Consider the following 17,954-nt stretch of genomic DNA (forward strand, 5'->3'; position numbering starts at 1 on the left):
ATGTTGTTCATCCCCAGGTCTAGGTGCGGCCTGATCTCACAACAAGGTAGGGCAGCACCATCGTGCACTACTAAGGTACTTACCACATCATGAAACTTAATATCTTACCCCACCCATGCTTCATCTCCGGGGCATGATCTCAATCACAAGGATAGCGATCCATCATATAACTAGCTCTATAGAATGCTATGTATAGGCCGATGCCACTGTACATGAATATATGTGCTTCCAGAATATTATACGTGGAGAACGAATAGATAGGTGATTGGGTGGAAAGATCCCTGAAAGCCTCATCGCAAGCTCGTGGCATCCATGATGCGTTCTATCTGAAGTTGTTCGCGCACGCGTGCAACCTTTTCCTCAGGGGTTCACCCAACGACCAACTTCCCTACAACACCTGTTATTGTGCCCTCGGAAAGCAACGGCAGTACTTCACCCACCGTGACTGACTACCCCAAATGAACTTCGCCTCCGCGCCTCCAACATCAAGTGCAGCTACGGAGTTTAGGAGTGAGAGAACCTGGGAAGCACCCAATTGGAAAAAGAAACGCATCATGAAGGACCTGCGCGGCTAGTACTGCCGTCTCCAGTAATCTCCCGTCCCCAATCATTCTCGCGAAATACGTCCAGAAAACGCGGCAAGTGGGACTTATCTTATCCAACATATGGCTGCGGCACGGACGTGACTAAAATCAGGGAATAAACACGCATCATTCCTGATACGCGCATGACGTCGACCTCTGGCCATTATTAGTTTTGTATCCCATCTCTTGGTGTGCTCCTTGTCGTTCCACGCAAGTACCGCTTGGATCCGTGGAAGGAACATGACGGCACGGGCCACGCACCGGACCGCTGCATTGCGAGCTTCGCGAAGAGGATATTCGAAAAGTCTTCCAGCGTGCCTAGCAGTCTCGACCGACCAGGGGCAAGAAGTGTGTGTAACGCTTCATTTTCGGCGGTGAACTTTGTTTCGGCTTGAAGGTGGGCGGCTTTTGCTAACGACATGATGAATATCTAGAGGAAATTCAACTTCTTTGTTTTTTATTTTTGGAAAGGCGGTAAAATTGTGTGGCAACAGAAAATAGTTCTAGTCTCACAATGTACGGTATAGTCAACGGGGCTCTCTGAGAAAGGAAGTCGTTCTGACCGACAAATGATATCTACGATTTGTTGGACCGCAAACTTTAATTCGAGGTGACGGATTAATAGCGGAAATGAACTTACTGTTCACATGACGGAGTCGATGCCTTTTAGTTACAATTACATGGTTCCCCGATTTTTGGTGTTATCTGTTGGGGAATGGCGCTCTATTGGGATTTGAGTTGCTCCCCCTTCTTTACCATTGACCTGGCTTTCTAATTCTGGATCAGGTATTGGTATTGCGTTGTGTCGCATGAGAAGTAGCATTTCCGCCTGGCAAATATTCGAGGGCGTCCACCTCTGTTACCTGAAGCGAAAAACGATGACGGCGGCCGAAATCCATAATCTTGCTGGTCGTCCCATTGTCGCTAGATCCCGACACTGGCGTTTTCCAGATAATTTCAACCGGAGTAGTGTTGACCCGACATGTCAAATACATTCCGGCTCAACTTGAGAACTTGCAACCGATGAGCTGCGCCCTTCCTGGTCCTCAGGCACATATTGAGTATCCATGACCGGCGCAATAGAATATTGGATGTTGAGGAATGCTAGTAAAAATACTTCGATGACACTGTGCTCCATGAGGTAACTCGGCCTCAGATGCCAAGAGCTCGGTAGCATACGTGCTATTGTCGACAACCTGACGTCAGAAGGTGCAAAGGATCTTGCAGCCATCGATGCACACACTTGCTGCGGATTTCTAAAGGTGAACGAGCATGACCTTCCTGGAGAGATGAGTTATTACGGATAGAAGCTGAGTAAACCCACTGACAATGATAAGTGACTGGGGCGATGGGGGTAGACAACGTCTTCTTGGTGTTGCCCTCAGCAACGATTCAATGACACAGTCATGATGGTTTTCTTTCCTGTTGTAAGTTAGCACGCAGTATGGCACATATATCAACCCATGCTGGGTATGAATGAAAACGTGTTAGATTCGATATCTTCAAAATGCATGCGATTACAATGTGATGTCCTAGCGTTCATCGTGCCATGAACACGATTCATATCTCCGACTCGTACGATATCAGTGTGATCCTCTTGTACTCCACTCCACGGTGCTGCGCTAGTAAAAGAGCACCGAAGGGCTGTATGAGGGCTGCTCTCCCTGCTTAGAAAAAATCCAAAAAGGCAGAAACAGCGGCCAGCCCCGGCTCTGCCGTATGAGACCCTGGAGCAGTCAGCAAACTATTTGCAAACATGCCGGCTCCTAGAATGACGTCCTCTGCCAGTCATGAGGGTACTGATCGGTTAACCCAGCTTGCAGGGAAGGGTATCTGTGCGTATATGTGCTAATATTGTCAACAGAATTCTTCCCACTGACGTCAGAGCCTGAGTGATCTTGCGGCCTTTAGTCCTCGAACTCGCATCAGAGCTAATTGCGAAAGTTGACATGAGCATTTGCAAGGATGGTCAATCGATGAATGACCGCTGTGGGCCCCGGGTGGGAGCGACAAGGGTACAAACAAGTCACGGTATTGGGAGCATCAGGGACAAACAAACACCAAACAACGCCTCGGTGTCTCATACGATCATAGTTGTCATTGTCCAGACTTCAAAATCCATGCACTAGCTACAATATCTCTAGCGTTCTGATGTTCATGTCATCAACAGCAGTTATGTCCTTGACCCGTGCCATGATATTGTGATCCGAAGCGATTCTCCTGTACTCCCCACCACGCTGCTGCGCTAGCAAAAATGCGCCAAAAGCCTGCCCGAGACGAACCGTCAATCGTACCGCTCGTAAGGGCAACTCTGAATCAACACTTTCTTCATATTTGTCAGGAGAACCGCTCAGTGAACGATCTGACATTGACCAGGGCATAGACATTGTTTTGATGGACATATCATCCTCAAAGTCAAGTAGCCCGGGGTCATAACGATTCCACGGGCGGACGAGCAGGAATGACTGCGGAATGGGCCTTGTGCGCGAGAATTGAGTCAGTTTATCCTCTGTGGTGATCACAAGGTCTTGAAGCCCGTCTGCCTTTACAAAATAAGTGAAATATTTCCCCTGATCCCTCCTTCTGACATCTGTGACAGGGAATGCGATGCAAGGCAGTTGCAGTCTGGAGTTCGCAAAACGAGGAGCGCTGAGGTTGTCAAGGAGGGTATAGAGTTTCGTAGCTGACTCCACAGGGACAACATCTTGCAGCCTGGAGACGGACATTTGCATCTCATCTTCCGGTAAAGATGTCAATATGCATGGCGGGGCTTTATACGAGGTAATGTCGGCTGGGAGACAGCTATTGAACCGGGATGATTTCCCGATCCAGTCCAGGGCGGTAATGTCGCCCGACTGGGCGACGATCTCCTGTATGAGCCGCCCGAGCGCATTTTGTTTCGTTTCGCCGTAGATGATGGGTAGGTGGATGCCGAAGATGCCAAACAATGAATATGCGATGTCTTCCTGCAATGTAGTCACACGGCTTGATGCCCATTGGAGTTTCTCGCGCGCGCCTCTCATGCCCGAACGGAAGGTGACAAGGGACGATGCATCTATGCCTGTTGAAATCTGCAGCTCCTGCATGATAGTGGCGGACTTCTTGTGGTTAGGAGAGTTGTCGTCGAGATATAGGGTCCAGTCTGCTCGGTAGAAGAGAACAACTACGGAAGCCAAGAATTCCTGAATAGTCCATCCTCGTGTGTTCCAAGCGCTCTTTGCCAGTGCGCCAGACTTTGCTGAGGACGGGACGTCCGACAGATAGACGATCGTAAGAGCTGACTGACGATACCAAACAAACATAGAGTTCACCGATCGTTGAAGCTCGACATTGTTATTCTGGTCGATGCAGCAGGTATCGCTCCACGCCCAGCGATACCCCGCATCACGAGCAGTTTTGCAGAATGTCTGCAACTTGACCATGGCTCCGACAGGATTCAAATCGTACACGACCTTGTCCTGGATGTCGTGCAGCAGTGGCTCCTTCTGTTCCCACCTGTGCGATAACATGACCCGACTGAAGTACTTCCTGACCGCTTCTGTGATGAGCTCCGTTTGGAGGGGTGCACGGATCATCAATGAATATAAAAGCTGCTTGTATTCTGTGCTTTCCACGAAAGTATGAGTCTGCGTCTCTAGGTTGCATAAACGCCCAGTAGAGGTGTTGAGTAGACGAAGTGGAGCATTTTCAAGTCGAACGTGAACGGCTTGTCGAATGGCGTCCTTTGCTTTAGATGGACTGATATATTGCCAACGCAGCTCTGGAAAACAAGTTAATGATCTTCCCATTGACACGTGAGTAATGTGGAGCTTGCTTTGTTTCTCAGTATCGGGACCGCAGTCCAACTTGGAGAGCATCATCTCAAAGGCCTCAATTGCTTCGCCATAATGTTGGGCCTCGTAGAGTGCTACATGTTTCATTTCGTAACCAAGGTATGACGACGGGTCGAGTTCAATGACCTGCACATCGGTGGTATTAGCACAGCTACTAGAATAACAATGGATATCATCCACACCTTTTCCGCATCCTGAAGGGCCTCCGCATAGAGCTTTAGTTCTAAATTTACCTTACTACGGTGCGCAAAAAGGGATGTCCTCGTAGGATCCAGCGCAATCGCGGCCGTATACAATGAGACGGCCATCTCATAATTGCTCGCAGTAACAGCCTCGTGTGCCTTTGCGACGCAGTGCGCAGTGCAGTCTAGCCTGAAGGCTAATCAGTACCACTATGAATATCAATGTTCATTTTATTTTATCTTAAAACACTTACTGGTAGACCATTCGATGCAGCTGCCCTTCCCAGCTTCGTTAACCATGTTCATCATATATTGAAAACATTCGACTGCTTCGATCACCTGACCAGCGAGGAGGAACGCATCACACCGTCTTTGACTGATAGTTTCCCATAACGAATCCAAATCCCAACCGAAAAGCTGTGTAGTGCGCTTGATCAATCAAAAGTGTCATCAACAGCTTCGCCGTGACGCACCACCGTGAATATCTTCAATCTAGGTTCTAAAAGTGTCGGATGTAAGAACAAACCAGTAATACTGGCCGTGAATTGATCAGCGGCTTCGCTGTACTGCCCGTTCTTCAAATCAATTATCGCAAGCTGTGCACGTAAATATGACTGGAGAGTCTCAAAGTGAGAAAACTTGCAAGGTTTAATATCAAACCCACATTAATAACGTTGCATGGAAATCTATTTCGGTGTTGATAAGTAGTAGTCAGGTCTTTAATTCGCCGCATCGCCTCATCATGATAATTGGCATTGAAAAGTGAGACAGCCTGGGCAAAATGACATTAAAGTTTTAGTATGACTAAAAAACTATGGAAACAGCAATAAAAATACCTTGATCAATAGTAAGAGATCAACTATAATCGGATCACGGTTGCAGAATATGAAAGCGAGGTCGAAAGCTTCCATCGCGCCCCAGAGCTGCCCATTGCCGCAGAGGGCGATAGCCTTGGAAATGTAGCCCAATAAGGAAGGCTGGATCGCAATTGACTGTGAGATAGAGCTGAGTCAACCTGGCTTCATTAAGTAGACTATCTGACCTTGACTGCGTCTTGGAGTGCATACTTCCACTCGGCACGTCGTGCCCTTACAACTGAGCGATTAGCATAGGATTCGTGGTTGTTATCACCCGCGTCAATCTCTTGAGTCAGCAGCTCTTCAGCGGTATCTAGGATACCAGTAATGGATGCATCGCAGAGCGTCGCCCGTATAGTAAGGATCTATACAAAGTAAGTTCACATTCCGTCATAAATGAACGTATGGAAGGCAAACAACTCACGTCAAATAATGAGTGTACGTCGTCAATGTCAGAGCCTTCGTCAATTTCCGAGGAATGATTACTCGGACTGCCGTGATTGCCAAGGAACTCTTCATTTCTCTCGTAACTGCGCAGCTATTCGCCACCACGCCGAGTAATGTAGATAAATGGAAGAGCGAAACAATAATGGGCATAAGCATACCTGAGCCTCACTGAATGGGAGTTGTTGTTGCCGTGCTTCTTCATTTTCCATTATCCCTTCCTCTGCGTTGTATTGCTCGAGCATATTCTTGACAGAGCAGAGCAACACCTTCCCTTCACCATCACCACTCACAAGCACCTCTCCATTGGGAGAAATTGCAACACAGCGAACCCAGGCAGTGTGCTCGAGTACCTGTCCTATCAACTTGTGTGTCTTTGTGCTCCAAAGCCGTAAAGTCTTGTCATCCGAGGCAGTGGCAATGAAGGAACCGTCAGAAGATATGGCGAGCGAGTGGTAAGCGTGACCAGTGCAAGGTTGACCGATCTGGGCTCCATCATCTGAGCTCCAAAATCTGACTGTTTTGTCGAACGACGCAGAAACAAGTTGCTGACCGTCAGGCGACCACACGACGCTTCGAATCCAATGCTGGTGAGCGTCGATTTTGAGAAGAAGCTCGGCATTGTCGGAGCGCCAAATCCGGATGGAATGGTCCGCTGACCCGGAGGCTAGTTTTAGCCCATCTGGGCTGAATGCAACACTCCAGACCGAATTATTATGACCGTCAATCGTTACAAGGATGGCGCCAGTCTTGGCATCCCATACGACAACTGTTTTATCATGCGATCCGCTGGCGAGTCTCTTTCCATCAGGTGAGAAACACACCGACAACACCCAGCCTGTATGCTTTTCCAGTGGATCGAATATCATCTGTTTGCTCTCAACGTCCCAGACGATGATGGCTTTATCATCTCCGCTGCTCGCAATTTGCTTGTCGTCTGGCGATACTGCGACCGATCGCACATAGTCCTTGTGACCCTCGAATGGCCCTCCTACTAGTGATCTTCTCTGCATATCACAAATTCGCAGGGTTTTGTCGTGTGAAGCGGTAACGACTCGTCGGCCGTCTTTGAAGAACGCAACCGCCAACAATGAATCAGTGTGACTTCGCATCGTCCACGTAGGCGCCGATCGCTCTTGCATCATCCGATCCGCGGATACTCTTGTGGTGGGGTGCGCTTCTTGAGACACTCCTAGTAACATGTCGCGTTGACCTATGCAGGGAACAAGATGATCAGTAGCATCTCGAGTTGACGAGAGCAGCGTACTTTTGGGATGTATTACGGCGTGGATCGTGTGTGTGTGGTAAGCAATTCCCAACTCATGAAGGCGCTTATACAAGGTTTTGTTGGCTCAGTGCATGCTGCTACGGCGCGGACTTCATTTACCTTCTTCTATCACTGCCCCCCCTGGTAAGTTTGCGATTGTTCCTGATTAAATTATAAGTCGGCGATTTGAGGATTTTTCCTCGGGCAGGACAGGCAGGATTTACGATTGGGTTTGACTTAGTCAGAAACCGCCGAACAACGTAGACTGAGGATGTCTCAATCACTATGTATGCGTATTCGGTTTCAGTCCTACAGGTCTCCGCACCTTTCAGGCGTGTTAGCGCAACTAATAATAGTGGCGGAGTTTGGCTGGGCGTTTAGCTTTATCTTTCTCCCTGAACGATTAATACGTCAATTTTTTACATAAGTTGCTAAAAGTTGCAGTGCTCCTCGCCGTCTGTTTCGATCCATATACATTACTTCGTTCTCGTCAGAATCTCATTTTTTTGTCTCATCTAGGACAGTCTTGACGACAACTCGACGACAAGGGTTAACTGGTTGCATCCATACTACAAACTTGTACGACAGCAAAACGGAAATGCCGACTTTGCGAGACGTTCAGTGCTGGAGTTATCGTCACGGTCTGTTCGGACAGAGGGTTTCAAGTCTCAATGTCCTTATACTGTCTAACCTAGACTCCTTGACGTTATTGACTAGTCCGCACAACATGCCGCGCTGCGAGCGCCGGCCGCCGGGTACTAAGCATCGCAAGCCTCTATTAGGTAAGTTGTATGCGAAGTCCGACGCCGAGCTGGTCGAGTGACTTGAGTTGCTGTGCGTGCAGTGCACTATATTTTGTAATTGCTGTCAGGTGCCATGATAGCGAGATTTCATGCTATCATTTATCCACCACCACGATAGGCACTATTCCTCGTCAATAGCTCTCTGTCTGGCAAACCTGGCAAGGGTTTCATCGGGTTGACCTTGATCATGCTCACGCTTAGTCCTGGTTCGGTTTGCGATGTGTGCGCAGAAGAGTACAATCCGCATTGTGTTCCTAATTCCATTCCATGCGGTGAGCTCTCAAAAAAATTAGATCTGCAGTCATCAAATTTTCTAACGCTGCAAGTTTTTAGGTCACATTTTCTGCTGGAGTTGCTGTAATAAAATTGTACAAAAGACATCGCCTCGTCTCCAAGCTGCCTGCCCTTTCTGCTCCGAGCATTTCATTTGTGGTGATGTGCATTTGCTACACATAAACTTTCCAGGGAGCGGAGGGGTTACTCCTCGGTGGCAAGGTGACCTCAACGAGGCTCTTCACCACCGCTCCCCATCACGAGGGGAAGATTTGTCTTCCTTAGTCGAGCCGAGTTTCTTGCGCATACGTGCAGAGGCTCGTAGATTGGAGGATAAGGTGGCCAAGGTAGTCGCAAGAGAATGTTCAGTGGAAGAGGTTTCGACTCTTTACAAGGAGCTAGAAGAGTGGTTGACTAATGGCGAATATTCCAACGTCCAGGTAATGTTTTTTTTCTGACAATTCAAGTACTTGCGGTTCCGCTAACTTTGAGTGCAGTCATATTCATTATCATCAAGTGCTGTGCTGCTTAAGACCATTTTGACGAATCACATCGCTCATTCGGAAGCTACGAAGACGGCAAAGGGAGTTGAGGCCATCCTAAAAGGGAAGCTAGACGACATGGAATTGAAGGTCAGCAAGTTAGAAACCAACCTAAAGCAGTACGTAACCTTGAAGTGCACCATCATGATAGCACTTTGATTTTGACTGACGTACTCTTCTAGACAAGTATGTTGTGGCTTGAAGGATGTTATTCACGTCGCTCACCATGTTTCTTTTTGTTTAAGCAAGCACTCTATACCCAAAAAGTGCAAGAATGCCAGGCTCTTCGAGCAGAGCTTACCCGCTGTACCCTTAAGTCCGCTTACTCTCGGGCTACAAATTTACCTGCCCGCCCCAGCACTGCCGCTTCAACTAGATCAAGTGAACGTCACCAAACAGTTTCTTCATCTGCAGCATCCTCATACAAAGAACCAGCTATCCCCCCCGTGCTGCCGCGCTTCGCATCTCTTCGTTCTCGAAGTGCCTCCGCTTCTGCTGCTGGAGTCCAAAAATCGACGACCCCCGCACGCACGACGGCACCATCAATTAGGTCTCAGACTTCAACGAAAGCGTCGATGCTGTCAGTCTCGCTTACGTGCTACGTCCCCAATTCCCCTATCAAGACCACGGACTATCTCCGTCTCACCCTCAAGACATTCTACGACGCCCCCTCAAATTATCAATCGACCGAGCTCCGATGACCAGGAGAGGCCACGAGAAATGATTTACGAACGATGGTTGCCGGCGCCAGACGTGACGTACATCCTGCCAATGGGCAAAACCACCCACTACCCAAAGGCCGCTGCGACGTTACCTCAAATGACCACACCTATTCAGCCAGATAATGACGTGTGGGGGCCGGACGACGAGTGGGAGTCAGATGAGGACGAGTTGGAGCTAGATGAGGACGGGTCTGAGCTATATGAGGATGAGCTAGATGAGGATCGGTCTGAGCTAGATGAGGATGGGTCTGAGTCAGATGAGGACAGGTGGAGGCAAGAACCGATTTACGAACGTTGGATACCATCATCAGACGCAATGGCCAACCCACCGACAGGCAAACCTGTCAACTATGCACCCAACTTTGCTTCGTTCCCACCTCCTGGTCGTGCTCGTACATCGTTCTCGACAAACGGTGCCACCAGGTTGCCTCAAACAGTCACTCCTATTCAGCAAGATGGGGATGGGTGGGAGCGAGGACGGTTTCGCGAACGTCGGATGCCACCATCAAACACATCCAACGAACGGACAGGTAAAACCGTCAACTATTCATCCTACTTTGGTTGGTCCTCAACTCCTAGCCTTGCCCGCCCCTCGTTCTCGACATACGCCGCCGCGGTATCATCTCATCCTATTCCTCCTGATAGGTATGAGAGGAGGAGAAAAGAGATTCACAGACGCTGGATGCCGCCACCGAACGTACCATCCAATTCATCGACCACTGTCCAACCCACTCTGGTTCGTTCTCAGCTCCCAGCCGCACTTGCTTCTAAGATCAAACAACATCCAAACCGCCAGTCCACTTAAGCAAGAGGTCTTCCATGATCGGAGGTCAGATTCCAGGTACATATTTGACACCCCCGATCCACACGTTCAACTTCCGCAATTCATGACATTCGTTTTTCACGGCTTGGCAACTTGAAGAAGTCCTGAGGCTGAAATACAATGTCTCTTTGAATAACTTGGACGCGGTCCCGGGCACAGTGATCCGATGTCGATTGGAGATTCAGAGAATCTTAGTCTCGTACCCAGCCAGCTTATTTTGGTACGGATGGTAATTACTACCTACCCAAACAAAATAATCGTGCCTGTAAGGAGTAGTTACCAGTCTAGGAGAATCTGTAGGCAACTGGGCACTCACTTGCTGATCGCCCGGAACGCTTGCGTTGTAGTGCACGAATCGGTGGCACCGGCCCGATCGGTGTCGGCGTGCGTTTATTCACACATCACAAAGTTTGACTATGGTGCGCGTCACTTAGCCACCACTACCTTTGAACAGTGGCCAAATCGGTCTGAGGAAAAATTTCAACCCTAACCCTACGCGTGCAACTCCAACGGATGCTTCGATATTAGTTTGAAACATGTAGCGCTACAGTAGACAACGACAATTTATCGTGCAGATGTCGTTTTTACCAGTCTCTGATGCCCAAGAACCACAGGAAGGTAGGTCATCTCTGCATCTTCCTCCCAAAGTTCCACTGTGAACTCAATTTCATCGAATATTTCTGGGGGAAGGTCAAAAAATATCTCCGAGACAACTGCGACGGCACTTTTGAGACCCTGAAGAAGAACATGCCCTTAGCAATGCAGTCTGTGCAGCTCAGTACCATTCGACTGTGGGAACATCGCATGCACCGCTGGATGGAGGCATATCGGACGGGTCTGAGCACAAAGGATGCCCAGTTTCAGGTTAAGCAATTCAGCTCTACAAAGTACAAGTCTCACAGACGTATTCCGGAGACATTGGCTCGCATTTTTGATTGATGGGGAGTCATAGTACTTTAGGTGGCCAAATCATCCCTTTTGTTTTTAAAAAACTCGCTCAGATTTGATTCAATCAATAATTCCTCTTGTAGCTTTACTCTACTCATCGAAAGGATCATTTTTACAAGAGGAAATAAAAATCTGATTTTTTTTCGAGGGGGTGAGAACGTTGTTCAAAAGTAGTGGTGGCTAAGTGACGCGCACCATAGCGTTGTAAAATTCTATGTATAGGCTGATGCTACTGTACAAAAATGCATGTACTTCCAAAATATCATACGTGGTGAACGAATAGATGGTGATTGGGTGGAAGAATGCCTGAAAGCCTCATCGCAAGCTCGTGGTATCCATGATGCGTTCTATCTGAAGTTGTACGCGCACACGCGCAGCCTTTCCCTCGGGGGTTTGACCACCGAGCAGCTTCCCTGCAACTCCGCCGATACCAGTCGTTGCACCCTCGTAAAGCAACTCCAGCATCTTCACCCACTGATTACCCCAAATGAACTTCGCCTCCATGCCTCCAACGTCAAGTGCAGCTACGGAGTTTAGGAGTGAGAGCCTGGGAAGCACCCAATTGCAAAAAACGCACCATGAAGTACCTGTGCGGCTACTGCCGTCTCTAGTAATCTCTCATCCCCAATCATTCTCGCGAAATACGTCCAGAAACGTGGTAACTGGAACATTTTATCCAATGGCTGCGGCACAGGCGCAGCTAGAATCAAGAAATATACACGCATCATCCCAGACACGCGCATAACATGATCGGATAAGGTCTCTCTCTGACCATCATTCGTGCGGTATCCCATCGCCTTGATGCGCTCTAGTTCGTTCCATGCAGTACCGTCTGAATCTGTGGAAGGAATCGCTGACGGTACAGGGCCACCCACCGCACCGCTGCACGAGCTTCGCGAAGAAAATATCCGGAAAACCTTCCAACGTGCCTAGCAGTCTCGCAGGCGACCATGGCCAGGGGTATAGCGCTTCGTTTTTCAGCTGTGACCTCTGTTTCGGCTTGGAGAAGGACGGCTTTTGCTAGTGAGGATAGAGCGGCGAAGTAGATGTCTAAAGGAAGTCGTTCTGACGGGCAAATAATATCTATGAGTTGTTGAGTCTGGAAATTTGAGTTTGAGGTGATGGAATAATAGTGGAAATAAACTTACTATTCGCATGACAGAATCGATATCGTGTGTTAGTTGTCCGATCTTTGGTGTTATCTGTCGGCGAATGGCGCTCCATTTGGATTTGAATGGCTGGTTCCCCTTGACTGTCTTCATTGGCCCGGCTTTAAGATTCTGAATTAGGTATCAGTATCGCAGTACGTGGTCAGAAGTAGCAGGTCCACCTTGAGAGTTTCACGAGCGTGTACCCAATCCTCTTCGGCTAATGACATCCCCAGTTGTGCCCTGCCCTGCTTCCTCAGCGTCCAGCTTTTGCCTGCGCAAACGCTCTTTCTCCTCTTCTTGGTGTTTTGCAGCCGCTTCTGCCTCCCGCTGCCTTTGCGCCTGTTCCTCTTCTTTCCGCTTCGCCTGTTCCTCCACTTTGCGTTTCTCTTCTTCCTCCTTCCGTTTTCTCTCGGCCTCTTCCCGCGCTTTGCGTTCAGCTTCGAGTTTGGCACGTAATTTCTCCTCTTCCACGCGAATAACACCCTCTATCCTATTGCGAAATGTCTTATCTTGCTCCTGCCAGCTACTTACGAGCTTGTTAACCTCCGTTTGTTGCCGCACCTGCAATGCTGCGAGCTGTTTCTGCACTTCCACGAGCTGCTGTGCGTGCATAGCTGCCAATGATTTCAGCTCCTGCGTGTTACGCTGGGTACGCCGACCTTGCGTCTCTAAGCGCGTCTGAACCTGTGCTCTGCGCGCTGTGTGCTATTAGAAACTGTCAGGGGGTATTTTGCGTAGAAAGAACAAATAGGCACGCACGAATGCATCCTTGCGCGTTTGTTTCTCCCATTCTTCGTAGGGATCGTGGTATCGTGTGCGTAAGCGGATAGCAGCCACTGTGTCCTCTGCATGGCGTTGTTCAGCTGGACTGCGTGGCTCGCGCTTTGGGCGGCTGCAAAAGTAAAGTAATTGGGTGTGAACATGAATATGATAGTGATGATGATACACGCACGGAGGCGGTGGCGGGACTTGTGATTCAGACTCATAGCAGAATGAGTCCGATGAAAGGGAGCTTGGGGAGGATAGTTCTGAGTCTGAATCTGTCGGTGGCCCTTCGAAATCGCTATCGGTATCTGATGGGAGACCGAAAGTGGAGGTACGTCTGCGAGATCTGATGGATAATGAATGAGCCTAGCTCGCCGCAGCATGCACTGTGCACGTACCTCCGTTCAGGAGATGGCGAAGTTGAGCGTGGCAATCCGTAACGCATAAGTAAGAGTCGGATTCCGTATCAGCCGTAGGCACCACACGAATACTGTTGGCTGCTGCAACTTTTAATGAAAGCACGGTCAGATGGCTATCGAATGCACTTACTTTGTCTGGGGCTTGAGTCAAGTTTGGTGCAAGCAGACGCGGTAGTTTAATCGCAATTTCCTCCCTTACATTCCATTTTGGGAGAAATTTCTGTGTAATAATATTAAATATAAAAATAGCGTGTTGAACACGACTTTTCTGCTGCCCACGATCATACCAGCGCATCATGTTTGCGTGTCGCACAGCTCAATGCAAGAATTGTCATTAAATTTGGCTCCCAATGGCGATCTCAAGTATCATACAAGGCTAACGATCCAACCTTTCCACCGTGCAAACAATGTTTTTCTGGCAACGCCTACCTGTCAGGAGGACCCACGAATAAATCAGGTGAGGACTCTAGTGACATTAATCATACAAAAATATGAACCGGAGAGCTGTAATTAGGATATGAGGATCCGGAATATTTGCATGCTCCCAGACAAAAACGATTACATCAAAGAACTGCGTGATTTCTCTTCATTGCTGACCTTGAGACTTTGCAGTGGTAGATTCAACTTGCCGGTAAGGATGAATTCATCGCAAGTTTTTTGGGTGGATCTGTGTTTTGTTCTGTGTCAGGATTTGTACGGGGGCGTCGATATCCTGTCCCCTTGGTTTGGTGGATGGAGGTGCTGTGGTAAGAGGCATTCGCCATTTCTGTGCTTTGTAAATGACATTTAGCGTCAGATGTAACCTATGTTGAAGGTCGTTCTTCATTTCCGCGATATTCGTCAGGCTGAGCACCTTCTTGACAGGCGTGATAGCGACGACTAACCTCTACGCAACAGGAACCAATTTGTCCGATCCGGGTAACGCTTTTCAAAGCCTTCATTTTTTCACCCCCTCATGACGATAAACAAAACCTTCGAAAAAAAAGCTGTTTTGTCGTACGTCACATAGCATATTACAGCTGGGTTTTGCTAGAACCAATATTGAGGGGTGTTGGGCAGAACCCGAGCTGCTCACTAGACTGATAGGATCAGTGAAATGCGATCGTCCCAGGCTCATGGTATGTAATGTCGAACTTGACGACCCTACGCGCCTGAGAGTCTGCCAGCAGACGGCAGATGCCGAATTCTAGAATCTTCTGCTACCTGCTTGCTCACATGTAGTTTGTATAGTAAGCTCAGTCGTTGATTTGAAGTCCGTAATATTGATATATAACGTGAACCAGCAGGCGGACGCCACATTTCAGTCAGCAACTGACTCATTCACCAAGCGATCGGGATATTATGATTGTCTGACTACTTGTCTATCAATTAGTAAGATTCATTTCCGCACTTGCCCCTCCCTGATTACGAATAACTCCAGCAGTCAGCTCACCAGGAAGTGGTGCAATGACCGACCGGGCCAAAAGTTTTACCTGTCGCGTATATAAACCTGAGCATTCCTCTGTTGAAGTGCTATCACTCAAATCATCATCATCATCATCGTCGTCGTCATCGTCGTCATCATGTCCGAGCAGCTGACTTTGTACCTTCACAAGGTGAGGAACAATGGAGTAAAGCGGAAAACTTGTCTGACCCATAACTTTGCAGCTCTCGCCCTATAGCGCAAAGGTGAAATGACTGTTGACACCATCTCACGAGTCTCTGACGCAAATTGACAGGTCGAGCTGGCTCTTGTAGAAGCCAATGCACCCTACAGAGCCTACCAAATCGATCTTCCCAATAAACCAGAGTGGTTCGCCAGTAAAGTGAACCCAGTCGGCAAGGTATGTGTGATGGTATTCTGTTTCTATTGGAGACGAATGTGACATAACTATAGGTGCCTGCTGTAACATATGGGGGACCCAATGTCGACCCCGATGATCCTTCGCCCCTGTCCGCTAAGATTGCAGAATCGAACGTCATCCTTGAGTTCTTGGCGGACCTTTATCCAGACTCAGGCCTCCTGCCAAAGGATCCTGTTCTGCGCGCCAAAGTCCGTTTGTTCATCGATGTGACTACTAAACAGGTTGAAGCACCATTATACGATTTCATCCGAGGGCAGGGGTCATATGACAATGTCCTGAAGGGGATTGAGTTCATTCAAGGACTTCTCGAAGAAGGTACAGATTTCGCGGTTGGAGATCACTACAGTAATGCAGATGCATGCATCTCTCCGGCTCTCGCAAGGCTCAAGATCATCACCGAAACTGACCTAGGTAGAGCAACCACTCATGCCTTTCCCCGAGAAGTTGAATCTAATTAATCGCAAATAGGAAAATTCCCTGTCGGGATGGGGTATAAGTTAGGGGAGGAGTTAAAAGGACCGAAATTTGCCAAATTCAGGAAATACGCTCAAGGAATGCTGGACCGTCCGAGCTTGAAGCAAACTCATGATGAGGTGTGTATACATCTACGCGAATGAGTAATGACTTACTCTTTACTGCCTTCAGGAGTATACAATAACATTCTTCAAGACGAGATTCACTGAGCGCGTACAGTGAAGATATACCTGATAGCAGATAGTTAGCTTCGTAGGACAATAATTTCTAGCTGTCTGAAATATGCAGTATATCTAGGTGGATATCAGACACAACATATGATAAACAACCAGCAAGAAAGCCGTACGACAAAGGTAAAATTTCCGCATAATTCTCACTACCCTTAGCAACATCAATCAGTTGGAAACTTAGACCATGGTCTGCACCAACATATAAACCGCAGATGAGGAGGGTTTCAGAGTGTGGTCCCCTTGCGGTGGTGTGAACCCTAGTTTCACACAAAGACTCTCATTAACGGTGACACGCTTGATTGATAACAACTATTTCGTGCTCGACTCCCCGATCACGAGTCCCAATTTGCGATCTGTTTTGCCAGGTGAAAAGGTACGGCAATAGTCCGATCACGAGGACCCTCGTCTACATCACAAGTGAGAGCGACCTGAATTGTAATGGACTAACCAGTGTGTTTTACTTTGTCAAGATTAAAGGACACGCCACGGCTTGGGCATGACCACATCACGTACAGTCATGCTGTCAAATAGATGCACATAGTGGAACTCACATTTGGCGACCATTCATCTGAAAGGTTCGTTGCGTTGTCGACTTCTATCTTCATGACGTCACAATACACTTAATGCCGGCATCTGGTCCATTTTGCCAAGTAGGGCGGAAGCAATGTAATAGAAACGAGCATGGAGCAGAAAGAATGTCCTGAAGTGAGTTCCGATCGAGTTTGACGGAAACACTGTGGAGGAGTTCAGACTTTGGCCCGCTCAGGATTTTGAATACAGGGAGCGATCCTAGACGTGTATGCTGCTGAATCTGCACAAATATTATTGTGCCCCCCCGAAATAAAAAGTGTGCCCCCCCGAAATTGAATTTGTGTGACACCCCGAAAAAGGAAATTGTGTCGCCCCGAAATTATATTATGTCGCCCCGAAATTAAAATTGTGATACCAATATTTGACAGTGTATTTTATCATCGTCATGCTCATTTCCACCCAGGCTTACATGAAACAAGTCAATTAAAAGCATTGTAGTAAGAGATAGTTACTATGTACGAGTACCAGAATATAAACAGATATAATAAAGTTGGTGTAAAAGGATTATAATCAGTATATTTCAAGTTGAGTGATATAGGTGCCAAAAAAAAAATCTAGAAATTGAAAAGACAATTCCCTTCCCATGGGTTGTCAATGCTGGTATTGAGAACAAAAGACCCAGAGGCCTGCAAGGTTGGGGGGTTATCAAGACTGGGATCAATAACAAAAGATACAGAGGCCTGCAGTGGAGATGACGAGACAGGCTCCAAAGGGGTGAGGTCAGCCTCCACAGGTGCCTCTGGCTCGGCAACAACATCATGATTATCTAAACTGAAAGAACCAAAAAAGTCACCAGTGTATTCATCATCACTTGCAGTCAAGTCAACTATAGTGGCCGACTCGGATATGGTTTCAGAGTCCAATGCAGGCATAATCTCGTCATCAGTTTCTGTTGATACTGATCACAAAAGTTTAATGTGAGCCTCGCTCGCAATCAACAAAAAAAACAATATACCATACCTCAACGATATTTGGTCTTGTGAGAGGGCTCTGATAAGCTCGACTCAGATGAGGTGGAGCTGTCTTCTGAGTCACTGGATATACTCTCAGACTCGGTATGACCATGGTATGCTGCAATACCTCCATCAGGGAATCGACCCTAAATTGATATGACCAGATATAATTGGTAATCAAACAACATTATTATACACCATGTTTTAGCCTTAGATATTATTATCATGGTGTCACACATATCTAACATA

The 17,954-nt window shown here is 47.8% G+C and overlaps 6 protein-coding genes across 6 annotated transcripts; 3 read left to right on the top strand and 3 right to left on the bottom strand.

Moving 5' to 3' along the window:
- Positions 1-5,971: 5,971 nt before the first annotated feature.
- F5891DRAFT_961740 (WD40-repeat-containing domain protein) lies at positions 5,972-7,042 on the bottom strand (the record flags this gene model as incomplete). Its single annotated transcript, XM_041375833.1, has 1 exon — positions 5,972-7,042. The coding sequence occupies one exon, from the start codon at positions 7,040-7,042 to the stop codon at positions 5,972-5,974; it is 1,071 nt and encodes a 356-aa protein (XP_041219915.1).
- Positions 7,043-8,074: 1,032 nt separating this feature from the next.
- F5891DRAFT_730162 (uncharacterized protein) lies at positions 8,075-9,615 on the top strand. The gene is made up of 5 exons (XM_041372999.1): positions 8,075-8,242; positions 8,304-8,683; positions 8,741-8,904; positions 8,968-8,971; positions 9,031-9,615. Exons 1-5 carry the CDS (start codon positions 8,158-8,160, stop codon positions 9,484-9,486), a joined length of 1,089 nt encoding a protein of 362 aa, XP_041219916.1. The 5' UTR covers positions 8,075-8,157; the 3' UTR covers positions 9,487-9,615.
- On the top strand, positions 9,616-10,875 carry F5891DRAFT_730163 (uncharacterized protein). Its single transcript, XM_041373000.1, has 2 exons — positions 9,616-10,348; positions 10,490-10,875. The coding sequence occupies exons 1-2, from the start codon at positions 9,744-9,746 to the stop codon at positions 10,818-10,820; spliced, it is 936 nt and encodes a 311-aa protein (XP_041219917.1). The 5' UTR covers positions 9,616-9,743; the 3' UTR covers positions 10,821-10,875.
- A 600-nt stretch (positions 10,876-11,475) lies between these two features.
- Positions 11,476-13,776, bottom strand: F5891DRAFT_1062975 (uncharacterized protein). The gene is made up of 10 exons (XM_041362984.1): positions 13,744-13,776; positions 13,593-13,694; positions 13,382-13,540; positions 13,189-13,321; positions 12,633-13,134; positions 12,427-12,548; positions 12,228-12,377; positions 12,154-12,169; positions 11,856-12,131; positions 11,476-11,802 (listed from the first exon to the last, which is right to left on the bottom strand). Exons 2-10 carry the CDS (start codon positions 13,637-13,639, stop codon positions 11,594-11,596), a joined length of 1,614 nt encoding a protein of 537 aa, XP_041219918.1. The 5' UTR covers positions 13,640-13,694; positions 13,744-13,776; the 3' UTR covers positions 11,476-11,593.
- A 1,028-nt stretch (positions 13,777-14,804) lies between these two features.
- Positions 14,805-16,176, top strand: F5891DRAFT_730322 (thioredoxin-like protein). Its single transcript, XM_041373002.1, has 8 exons — positions 14,805-14,842; positions 14,897-14,984; positions 15,037-15,208; positions 15,261-15,281; positions 15,332-15,436; positions 15,490-15,868; positions 15,926-16,050; positions 16,103-16,176. Exons 3-8 carry the CDS (start codon positions 15,176-15,178, stop codon positions 16,151-16,153), a joined length of 714 nt encoding a protein of 237 aa, XP_041219919.1. The 5' UTR covers positions 14,805-14,842; positions 14,897-14,984; positions 15,037-15,175; the 3' UTR covers positions 16,154-16,176.
- A 1,130-nt stretch (positions 16,177-17,306) lies between these two features.
- F5891DRAFT_1195325 (uncharacterized protein) lies at positions 17,307-17,624 on the bottom strand (the record flags this gene model as incomplete). Its single annotated transcript, XM_041368098.1, has 1 exon — positions 17,307-17,624. The coding sequence occupies one exon, from the start codon at positions 17,622-17,624 to the stop codon at positions 17,307-17,309; it is 318 nt and encodes a 105-aa protein (XP_041219920.1).
- Between the last annotated feature and the right edge of the window lie 330 nt (positions 17,625-17,954).

Source organism: Suillus fuscotomentosus (genome assembly GCF_016647785.1).
Source record: "Suillus fuscotomentosus strain FC203 chromosome Unknown F5891scaffold_81, whole genome shotgun sequence".
In the NCBI taxonomy this organism is placed as follows: domain Eukaryota; kingdom Fungi; phylum Basidiomycota; class Agaricomycetes; order Boletales; family Suillaceae; genus Suillus; species Suillus fuscotomentosus.